The sequence below is a fragment of the Centroberyx gerrardi genome, chromosome 2 (assembly GCF_048128805.1).
Source record: "Centroberyx gerrardi isolate f3 chromosome 2, fCenGer3.hap1.cur.20231027, whole genome shotgun sequence".
Classification (NCBI taxonomy): domain Eukaryota; kingdom Metazoa; phylum Chordata; class Actinopteri; order Beryciformes; family Berycidae; genus Centroberyx; species Centroberyx gerrardi.
In genome coordinates, this window is record NC_135998.1 from 16,469,110 (window position 1) to 16,481,415 (window position 12,306).

Sequence of the window (12,306 nt, forward strand, 5' to 3'; positions counted from 1 at the left end):
GTGAGTTGGTAACACTCAAAGCTGGCCAATCCTTACAACAGATTGGTTCCTTCAACATTGTTGTATTTGTTTACCACACTTTTGCTTCTTTTCCATGAACAAAAAGCCACACAAAGCAGCCCAGAATAGCTGTGGGCTAATGTGTCTGAATCCTGGATGCTCTCAGCCTGTTCATGCTGTGGGTTAAAGCCATGCAGCTTAGGAGTGGCTGTGCTATCTCTGTCTCATTCCTTTCCCTGTCTCCACCTTCTCTTCTCCTCTTTCTCCTCTTGCTCTGGCCAGTATCACTGCTTTTGTTGGCGGGGCCTCATGTGCTGGAGCAGGCTGCTAAATAATACATTTTGCATGGAAAAACAACGATAACACCAAAAATGTAACTAACAGAGAGCAAGTAAGTCTTCGCAGTCTTGTAAAAACAAGAATACCATGATTTAGTAATGTGCTGCTTTGCAAATGTGAGGGCTAAGGAATGTGTGCAGCAGGATTTATGCAAGCGGCTACTGAAGGAAACTCCTCAGGAGGTATGATTTACCAGTGCACTGCTCCTTCCTTTACACAGCAGAGGTTACCCCATGTTGCCCTCCCCCTCCACCTCCCTCCAGTGTAACCCCTCGCTTTTACCTCACAGATCAGCTTACCTCATGTCAGCCTAAAAACCTGGGAACCCCTGTGCTTGGTGTGTCACCATTGAATTATCGGTTTCCGCTGCACATGCTCCAGCATATCTGCAGCAAGCCATTATGGTGTATCAGTTTACGCTAGTGTGCTGACTGCAGTACAGCTGTGTACTGTATGGGGTCATGGTTTATAGAGGTCTGGACTTAGAGAAACAAGCCCGTCATCTTACTAGAGATCAATCAATTTTTCCAAACGCAGACCTGATTTCTCCATCAGCTTGACTTGAGAGAAGAAGGCTCTACAGTAAATCTGCATTAAGGGGAAAGTAATGATGTTAGAACTTTTTCAAGTGCGTTCCACTGTAATAACAGGTCTTGGAACAGCAATATTCACAGCTCTCCTTTCCATCAGCTATAAATTCATAATACTAATAATACAAATACTACGTATGTACAAATCCTATGTACTACTACACACTATTATAATTATTATTTCTATCATTATCATTATTATTATTAGTCGTAGTAAAGCAGTAGTTATAAAGCATGTTTCAAGAACCCAAAGTAGCACAAAAATGAGTTCTTAAAAGCTTTGAGAAGGTATTTGTGTATGGAGACTAAGCCCCAGCAGAGAGAGAGTGTGTTCCCCAGCCATGCAGTAACACTACTGAAGGCTTGTTCTTATCTGGCAGAGCACAGGACAGAGCAGCTCAGTTAAGGTCAGACAGAGGGACCAGCGGCATAAATGTCTTGGTAAGAGTGAACTAATATTTCTGAGTTGCATGAACGTACTGGGAGCCTGTGGAGGTTAAACTGCAGAGAAGTGATGTGTTTACGGGGGGGAATTTTGAGCGAGAATGCATATATCTGTACGAAATGGAGCCAATTTAGACATTTGGCCTGGTTTAGGCAAACTCATCCATTTTCTTCTCTCTCTGCATTTCAGGGCAATCATCACAACAACATCCATTATTCACCTTCTTCCTGCTGTTTGGCGAGCTCCTTGAGAGAGGGCAAGTGCACAGTTGTAATCTTTCCTCTATTGCCAACCCCTCCCAACTATCCTATACCACTTGAAATGTAGCTTTTATTGTACTGTACATCATTTTCAACTGATTAAAGTAAGCTTCATTTAAGCTGATGAAGACATACATGCACTAATATTGTAAATGTGAGGACTGACAGTATACTTGACTGTTTTCCAGCACTTTGCGTAGGACATTGTGTAGGACAATCAAGAGACTGACGCCCTGAGCTCATTACTAATTCTGGCATTTACGACGGTGAACTTTCAGGTCTATGCGCGCTGCGTTCTGTCATTACCGTCCTCATCTCCATAGCCTTCATAAAATGGAGGAATGGGTGCAAACAAAGCCTCACAAAAAGGGCAACCGCTTATTCTCTGAACGGACAGATTTTAAAAGTTAGCAGGACACAGTGGTTCCCTGACAGAATCATGAGGAAACTTACAGGACAGCACTTTATGCCTTTCTTTGGCTAGCAGACAAATTGTAGCAGCTCTGCCTGTGTGCTTCACATGTTAAGAGTCATAAAGTAACCCTTCACCGTGGGGCTTCTGTCTGGGCCCCATTTAAATGAGACCCATTGAGCTTGCCCCAGTTAAACACTGTCTGCCAGTACTTAAGTCACCGGGGACTGATCATGGAGATATGGCACACACACAGGCTCACAAACACATGCTGTACAAACAGAGGAAAGTGCTGACACCCAACAGCCATCTAGAGTTGCAAACTATTACTGGAATCACAGAAACAGAGCCCCAAGTGAAGAAAAGAGGTCACACAATTGGGTGGTTGGGTTGGTGGGTGTTTGGTGGTGTTGGGGGGGGGGGGGGGGGGTTATTCTACACTGAAACTCCTCTTTTGCTTTCACACTGACTTTGGAAATAAAACGTCCTCCTAGAGACTGGTGATGAATTCCAGAGTTTATGCTGAGACTTGTACAGAATAATTACACACAAAAGACAAAAAGGGCCATTCATCACATGCCTTTGACAGTCAGCATTATTCCAATAACGCTGGTTTATTAAGCATCTCCGACTCTTAACACATGCCGCCACACTCACTCTTCTCCGCTCCTGTCAATAGCAGAACATGGGAGGGATCGATCACACCACGCTGCATACCAATTGTGAAGCTTTAATTTAGCACCTCATTTAACAGAGAGAGTAAAAAACAACAACATTACACGCTGGCATTCTGACACACATTTAATTCTGCCCTCTGGTAATGGTCTGCTCTATTTAAAAGTCTGTTTGGCAGCTCTGTAGATAACAGATGGAAGAAAAATGAGGGGAATTATGAGAAAGATTGATTTCCTGGGGATGAATGGTCTGGTATTCACACAGATTTATCTGAAACAGACTTTCTCGGACTGTGTTATTATTGAATAAACACACACACACACACACACACACACTCACATATGCAAGCATACACAAGCGGGCGCACGCATACCCATGCACACACACACACACATTCACTGCATCCATCCACACCATGCACTTAATATAGAATGCTAAGAAAATAAAAGTACATGCAAATGCTGTACGAGGTGATGACTATGCGTTTATGTCAGCGGTTTGGAATATCACCTCTGCCTCTATCAAGGTTGATTACAGCTACATTCCCCAGATCCAGCCTGAACGGACGTCTGGGTGAAATTACTTATTTCTTAATAATAGCACAAATTTGGTATAAACAACTTATTTGCCTTTCCCTCTGTCTTATAAGAGTTTTTATTTCTGTGGAGGAACAAGAGCCAACATTGTCCTGTTAGGCAGCCCCAGCCCCTCTGTAAGGAACTGTAATGTAAACCAGAGGCTATAACTTCTCTTGTGGCATCTCAAAGCACACAGAGGAATGGAGCAGAGAGAGACCGGAGGAGGAGGGGGTGGATAAGGTCCCTCATTTGAGCCCCATAAAAAACAAGGAGGCACAAACATTTATCTGTGGCAGGGGCTTTCATCGGATGCTTTAAGAGCGCAGGAATACAGAGAGCAAGATGCTGATAAAGTGGAGACAGGAAATGGGGAGCGTGGGTCTCCTGCTCTCATGTTTCACCCGGGGCCAGTGGTCCATGCCTCCCTCCCTCCTTTCCCCCGCTCTCCACTCTGCTGACATACATAGACCACAACCCTCCCTCAGCCAGACACTATTGCAATGTCTGGAAACCCCCCCCCCCCCCCCCCCCCCCCCTCACCCCAATACAGAGGAATGACGCATTCAACAACAGTGACAAGATGAGGCAAACTTTTTTTTAGTCTGTATGTATAAGAAATGTGTATATGGACGTATCACTCTTCTTGAGGGTTTGACAAAATACCCGTCAGCTTGGCAAATGACTTATTACAGATGAATACCGTTCCTATTCTTCGGGAGGGTTTTATATATTTGCTTTAGTCCGATTCCACTAGCAGTTTTTGAGAGTCAAGCTTCAGCTCTGAGCACAAGACAGGGCAAAGCCAGGATTAAGGGTTTAGCTTTGTCAATCAGCGTCAGAACAGAGGGAGAGATAGCAGCTGGATTTCCACGCTGGAGAGCAGGCTGGATTTCCATAGAGACGTAAAAATACAGGTGATTGCAAAGCCTCCGTGCTGTGCCTGACTCAGGTGTCATGAGTCACTATTGATATCATCTCGCTCGTTACTGCCTCGGCGGTTCGCGGGCCTTTCCCATCAACCCTGAACATATAGCCCGGCTTTAACATCAAAGGTGCCCTAGACAGCGACAGAGCAGTGGATTGAAAGAGCAACTGGAGACGATCATTATCTACTCTTGACTGTTTTTTGAACTCTGTCCTAGAATGCTCAAAACTATTAACCCTAATAGTATCCTAATTTAAGCTAAACTATGTAATTGATTAAGCAGCTGACAATTGATATTTTACAATGGTAATCTTCAAACGAACTACCACCACACCTTAGGAAATTGATTGTACTGTAGGCACTAAAGTGCAGGATGATGTTGGAGTTGCTCTTATCTCGGTGTACCACTCAGGTCTGTACTGCTGTGTGGTAGGCTACCAAGGCTGCTCCGCGCCGGGCTGGGGAGCGCTCCAAGGCTGCAGGGAACACTGTTAAAGGACATTAGGGAAATAACAGCGTTCCCACTGACTAGGCCTTTTACTGCTCATCAGCACTTTGAGCTTTTTATAGTGTCTGTGTGCATGCATTAAGGGTGCCGGCATTCCAGCAGCATCTCAAATCCTCCCTAACTCTGCCTATTTTGTGTCCTAATCCTCTTTGCTAGGTAGAATAGCATGTATGGCAACAGGACAGGACATTTTTGCTGTGTCCACACATGGTTACATCAGCTATATAACGGCAAAATGCTGAAGTTCATCAGACAACGATACAACAAACATGAAGACGAGCAGATAAGAGTTAGCAGAGTCATCAGTTTATCAGTGATTATATCACTCAATTATCAGCACAGTGGCTCTAAAATGATTTGTATATGTAAATCAGAAACACAGAGGGTACTATCGAGATAAAAGTTCCTTCCATCCAATATAATTTTGTTACTCATACTCCTCATACAGACGACCTGAGTTATTTACCTGCATTTATAATGGCATGTCCTTGGCTGGTTTCCTGTTAGGGCCACAAAAATGCAGGAGGACATTAGTGGTTGAGCACCAGGGGGAGGCCATGGTGCCAGGATGCCAAATTAAAGGGCAGCGGTGAAGTGTGTACTTATACTCACTCATGATCTGCTCTGTCAGCCCCACTGCTTATAATGGCATGAGAAGGGCCACTTAACTCGTAATCACTTCTCCCTCTCCCCCGCTCTGTCTCTCCCTTTGGCTCTGTCTTCCTCCCCACCTCCCTCCACCCCTGATTCTCTGACTCTCGACTCTGATCTCTAATCATAATTGAACTGTAGATCAAGAGCAGGGACAGTGGTCCACACCCCCTTTCCCCTTGGCTTCGATCCTGTAATCACAGGGCTCTTGGCTGCTAAGAGGCCACCAAGCCTTTGAATGAGAAATTACATCTAATGCACCAGCCATCTCCAACTTTGAAGGGCCATTTTTGAGCAGAGGGTAAATCGCAGGCAGGAAATCAGGTCACCACCACCATCATCTTTACAATCATTACACCCTAACTCATCCAGTAGCATGGTTGAACGCAGGGTCTCTGTTTCAACTGCTCTCCATAATTTAAAAAGCAAAATGTGCTACGACACGTCACAGTATATTCTACGTGATGTGGTGCACTTTGACTTAGTCCCTACCTCACAGAGCTCTTAGCACACACACTCACACACACACACACACATACACACACACACTGTCTGGGTGGTGCACAAGAGGAGTATCTGCTCTGTAGAGACACAGGTCAGCCGTTCTGGCACAGGCCTGCTTGTCAAGTGCTGCTACTTGTGCCGAGCTCTGCTAATGGACTGCTAATAGAAGTGAATGTTGCACTGTGAAGCTCCCCTGTAGTTGAGAGTGTCACACAGGGTGATTAATGACACACTCTCCTCTCCTCCCCTGTCTGTCCCTGTCCTCTCTCCATATCTCGCTCTCACCCTTCTCTCTCCCCACTACCTACCTCCCGCTCCCTCTCCTCCCTGCTCCCCACCACTAATCTTTCTGTCCCATTTGCCTCCTTTGTGTCCTTGCAATCATCCTCTTCACACTCCTCCCATTGCCTCCCCGTTCCTCTCTTTTCTTCTGTCTCTCAGGAAAGAAGGTAGATGATGGCACACAGGATGCTGAGATCATTATTAAACTCCCTCTAGTCAAGTTTATTTGCCCTTAATAACTGTTACAGTGTCAAAGGACTTCACAACGCCCACATCATGAAAACAATAAACGAAAACAGCACAGCCCCACCTTAGACCCTCAACTGAGGACAAGGAAACACTCCCATGAAAACCTAATTAGGAAAATAAAATGGAAGTAACTTTAGGCAGGGCTACTCAGAGAGGGAGCCTCCTACCAGGACGGTGAGCAATGGGTGCTGAGACTGGGCAAACAAAGATTAAATGTGGACGACAAAATGGAGCATAAAGAAAATACACAGAATAACCACAGTAAGAACACACAGACGTCCGGATCAGGTCGGGTACCACAAGGACGGCAACAATATTTGCTCCCACCACCACAGCGGACGATATCCTGATCCACCGGACGAGCACAGAATCGCACTCAGCCCCAAAAATAGCCTCACATACCTTTTTCGCCTTCATAACAATGTGACATCAAGTGGAGCAGGGAGGCAAACTCAGCAGCCACTTTTCACAGTAATTATCACACACTGCCACACACCGTCTGCGGCTCGGCTAACAAACAGCATGTACCTCTGACCCCACTCAGCTCTGTCAGACCATACTGTACGCGATGCCGTACATACTGTTTACTTTGCCCTCTTCCTTCACCTATACACAGAGGGGAGCATTTTACTGACTCTTAATTTCCGTCAATTACATAAATGACTTAAATGTAAGTGTGTCCTATTGTCAGGCCACGGGCACTGGCAAAGGGATTTCGTACTAGGTAATTCACAGGCATTCCTCCTCACACACAATGTGTTCATTGTGCATACAGGCGCTGTTTATGGAATGACCGCAACGGCCGTAATCTTAGCAGCCCCCAAGGAGCCAGTTGTCAGGCAATGGGGAAACCCGTTAGAGCAATAATGACAGAAATAACATTCACACTTACCTGCTTTTTTAAAAGCAAGTTTCAGATCAATCTGAAAGTGTGTGTATGGAAGTGTTGGGGGGGGGGGGGGGGGGGGGGGTGCCATATGTTTTTACAGTGTGTGTAAAACTGCAACGTCTTACTGTACACTGAAACAATATTTGAGCAACCATATATGTTAAAGATCCATTAACTTTTCCCTCCATAAACAACACTCAGAGGACACATCACCAGAAAGTGGAGAGGTAGAGGAGAGAGGGAGAGAGGGGGAGAGGGAGAGGGGGAGAGAGAGAGAGAGAGAGAGAGAGAGAGAGAGAGGATGAAATCTAAGAGCAACACTGTGGAAAAAGTGAACTAATCCCAAAGAGGCCGGCACCCTGAGCTGGATTGCCTGTGTATTATGCCCAAAGTAACCAGTGCTCCAGTGCCTAACTGAAATTTGTCAGTGTTGAGTATAATATAGATCAGCCTGGAAAAATGTAAATTAAAAACGCATTGAAATGTACTTTCTCTTATCCATCACACATTTATTGTACAAAACGTTAGGAAGATATTCCTAATACAGAGTGTCCTCTTATGCACAATCCATGTCTCAATTTGCTCAAGATTTTATAAATCCTTCTAAAACCCGTCTCCTCCTCTTCAACTACTTCTCCCTTTCCCCTGACGCAGTTTTAATATGTGAAATCAGTAAGGACCATAGCCTTCTCCTGGATTCACTAGTCAGTCTATTTCATGGATAGAGCAAGTGTTCCTAATATCTGGTGCTCTTAGGCCCAGACATCAGAATTACAAACAGTCCAAGTCCATATCATTTATAATATTTTGAACATTTATAATATCTTGGGTTTCTTGTTTTTCACATATTATTGGTTTTGTTTTTGTTTTTTACACAGAAATATTCAAAATTCCCATAACGACTTGACAGCTTCCATCAGCATTCAAATCAACACACACACACACACACACACACACACACAGCACACACTGTAGCCTACAGGTCTGCCACTGTGCTGGAGTACAAGGTGGACATCTGTTCTTGCATCAAGGGTCAACCGATCGAGCTACTGTCGGAGAATTCTCAAGTGTCTTTCTGTGGCAGTTTGTAGGCCGCCCGTCTCCTTTGTCAAGGGTTCAGCAGGTTAAAGAGCGCTCTTATTTCCCCTAATGCTCACGGCTGTCCAGCTGGAACTAGAGCAAGTGGGAGTCCTTTCAAACGCAAGCATACCTGTTATACTTAGTTACTCCAACCCCCCCCCCCCCCCCCCTCCCTCTCTCTCTCTCTCTATCTCTCTCACTGTCTGCTACTGCTGCGATCAAGCAAGGTGGATTAGCCTACCTTGTCAAGCGTAGAGGTTTTCAAGCAAAACGTCTAAAAACTATCCCAGCCAGCTGAAATGCACGAATGAGGTTTACCTTCAAAACACACTTTCATATGACTCTCTAGAACATAATGTGTGTAAGAGGGAGGAAGACGGTGTTGCACTGTGCGTGAGGAACGCCTGGGTAAGTGAGCCACTTTAATCACCAGTAGTTTTACACTGAAGAAGTGACTCTCCAGTGATTTGGAAATGTGTAGAGCTCACCAGTGCCCAAAAATAGCAGGCCCATTAATTAGTCTCAAACAATGTTCTCCTGGTGTATCGACTTCTTAATGGACAGGGAAGGACCTCGTTCGTATTCCCATCCAGTCAATGGCGCAGGCATCTCTGGGGCTCTGAAATGGGTATTATGTCATCTCACCCTGCCCTTCAGAAACCGGACCTGTGCTGTTTTTCTTCCTCCTCTTTCTCCTGCGCTCATTGCTCATTAACTATGTAGGAGTGTGATGAAGGGCTGGAGCAGCTATAGGGTTGCTGACAGACCCTTATCCCTGGGTAGGTCACCTTAAATAATGGTGCCGGACCTTCAGTTTGAGGTTGTGCTGCTCTTCTTTATTCCCATCTGCTAGGTCTTTCCTTACAGAAGTCTGTCTCGTGCAACAGAAAATGCCCTAATTTTACCACATCCCATCACATTATTTGCGGATGGTTCATTTAGGATTATTTTAATACTATTTATCGCCCACAGAAGAGCAGAACCCACCTACCTTAATTCCTGAGGCATAAACACTTGGCATCTCTCACACGCACACACACAAAATATAAATATATTTTTGTTTACAATCACGCAAATAGGCTATTTTACAATTACATATAGGCTTATAGGCTGTGTAACGGAGGTAATGTGCCAGTTGTAGTTTAGACAACTTTTAACCTAGAGGTTAACAACATCCATTCTTTGGTTAGAAACAGACGAGACTCTTGTCACCCTTTTTGTTTACAAACCGGCAAACAGGCTATATGACAAAGCCTATAAGTAGCCTAGTGTATTTGAGGGTATACACGGGTCTACCTAGTATGGCCTACCCACCTCTTTTCTGTGTATTTAAAGTATATTCACCCAAATACATATTGAAACAGGCTATATGGTAGGTGGGCCTATACCTTATCTAAACATTATAGCCTCCTCAGCTTCTGTCACGGCCGGAGTGTAGTGGGAAATTTTAAAAAGGTGGATAAACTCTGACCTCCAATTGGTAAATCATCATAAGGCAAACAACCTTCTAATTCAAAAATCAATTATAGGCTATTAGGAAAGGCATAAAAAAAATTCTTTAAAATGTCATATCCAGATATAGCCTAACTTAGATCAGTTTGATAGGCTGTTACTTGTTATGATGTAGGCTGAATAAATCTCATGAAGATGCAAGTCAGGCTAAAGAGACGGGTAAACTCTATTCTGCAAATAAAAAGGTGGGCAAACTGAGTTTAGGTGGGTTTACCCTCCGCTACATCCCTGCTACAGAGGAGTTTGCAGAACTTTCACCCTGGAGGAGTTGGCCGCTTGAGGCAACTTCAGTTGGTAAAAAAAAAAACCTCTTAAGTTTACCTTGAGTCCGTCCGATATCCACTAGGAGAACAAGCAAAAGCCAGGACATGTTCAGCATCTCCGGAGAGGATCTCGGCACTCGTCTTCCCTCTCTGGCAGTTTGCGCACCGTGCCCCATGATGAGGAGTGAAACTCCGCTCTGAGGCAAGTCCAAGTCACTGAAAATTGCGCTCAAATACACTATTTTCGGTCCTTGTAAACTGCGGTTGAAATATCACCCCTCAAACCCAGAGAACAAAAAAAATGTCTCTGCAGAAAATGTATCCAGGAGTTGTTGTTGTTGTTGTTTTTTTAAATAGATGAAATGTGACAGTTTATGGATTAAGACGCGCGTGCATCGCCCTCCGTCAGGGAGGATGTTGCATTAAAATCTACCTCCGCGGGTTGTCTAGATGTGTGGGTCGATGTCTTGATGATAAATTCATGCTCCGGTGTGTCTTTTCCCCCAAAATCACCAAAGTCCTCCGTGGAGTTCCTCTCTATCGCACCTTTCGCTCGTGCAGGCGAGTATGAGCCCTGTCTGCATGTGCCGCGCCTCGCGCTCCACTGACGGGATTGAACCGGGGAAGGATCCGTCTCTGCGGGCTACCTTGCTACTCCAGCCAATCCAAATACTCCAGCGAGTGGCGGCGCTGTATCAAAACCTGGCCTGGACAGCACCGTGGAATGGATGCTGTTTATCAATTACATGATTGATGGAAGCCTTGGGCCCGCCGCACACAATCATTGGAGTCGATGATGCCTATAGCCCTAAAGTGTAATGTTAGTCTGTAGCCCGAAAGGGATTCACATTCTCAGCAAAACTGTTCACGTGCAAGCTACAATAGTTCATCAGATACCAAGTCTACACTGATCATAAATGTGTAGCAGGGTTCCAAATATTAGTAATTTAACGAGTGTGTCTGACCTATACACCGTGTTAAGCCTGTTGGAGGCACAATATGTTCAATATGTGTTGATCTTGCTCCCAAAACGAACTTAACAGGCTATCTGATTCGATTTGTTAGTATATTTTGACAGCACAAACCATCATTAATTCAGCGCAGGCATCATTTCTCTGACTTAGCCTACATCTGTTCTTGTTATAGCCACAGTAATTGTTATTTAGACGTGGTAATAATTAGATTAGGCTAGCATGGCATGTCACAAAACTTGATCAATAATGATCCAGGGTAACCCCCCCACACACACACACACACACACACACAGACTACACACACATCAAGGCCTTTCGCTTTGCAAAGGGAGATTTGTTTCACATTATTTCCGATAAATGGCTGAGTAATTATATGCATGACAGATGTATAAGCAATACCCCTGACACGCCGTGATTAATGTGAAATATGAGCATGACAATATCTTTGCACCTCCAAACTGAAAAGAGATAACTTTTAAAATATGAATCTAATTTATGAAGCACAGTATTCTCATCATCATCCCCCCTCTTTTTTACGTGAATGCACAGTGATGTCAATGGGCAGCTGTCATCTTGCTGGCATTTCAATTTCAGTTAGGAGATGCAGGAAATTGCTTTTTTTTCTTGGCTCAAACTCTTATAGGATGGGGGAGATAACTATAGTTTGGGTCTCCAAATATATTACACCGGCCTACACTTTAATGCACTATATATATAAAAAGGGAGGAGCCCCTTTCACCCCTTCTTCGAGGCATGGATTCAACAAGGTGCTGGAAATGTTTCACAGGGATGTTGGTCTCTGCTGACTCAATAGCAGCACATTCATGCTGTGAACATCTTGATCCACCTCATCCCAGGTGATCTGTTATGTTGAGATCTGCGGACTGTGCGGGCCATTGGAGAAATTTAAAGTCACTGTCATGTTCCTACACCCGTCCTGAGACGATGGTGCATTATCCTGCTAGAAGTATCCATTTCAAAAGGGTAGACTGTGGCCATGGAGGGATGCAGCTGGTCCGCAATAATGTTTAGGTATATTGTGGTGTTCAAATGATGCTCAGTTGGTACAAAGGAGCCTAATGTGTGCCAGGAAAACATTCCCCACCATTACACCACCACCAGTTTGCACCAGTACCATCAGGCAGGACCACGCAACGTTTTTCCACTCTT

The 12,306-nt window shown here is 44.6% G+C and overlaps 1 protein-coding gene across 1 annotated transcript in view; it reads right to left on the bottom strand.

Moving 5' to 3' along the window:
• unc5cb (unc-5 netrin receptor Cb) overlaps positions 1 to 10,347 on the bottom strand; it is a 120,361-nt gene extending 110,014 nt beyond the window's left edge. The window contains exon 1 of the mRNA XM_071914837.2: positions 10,221 to 10,347. Within this exon, the coding sequence (XP_071770938.1) occupies positions 10,221 to 10,338 (118 nt within the window). The 5' untranslated portion in view covers positions 10,339 to 10,347. The remainder of the gene's footprint in view (positions 1 to 10,220) is intronic.
• Positions 10,348 to 12,306: the final 1,959 nt, after the last annotated feature.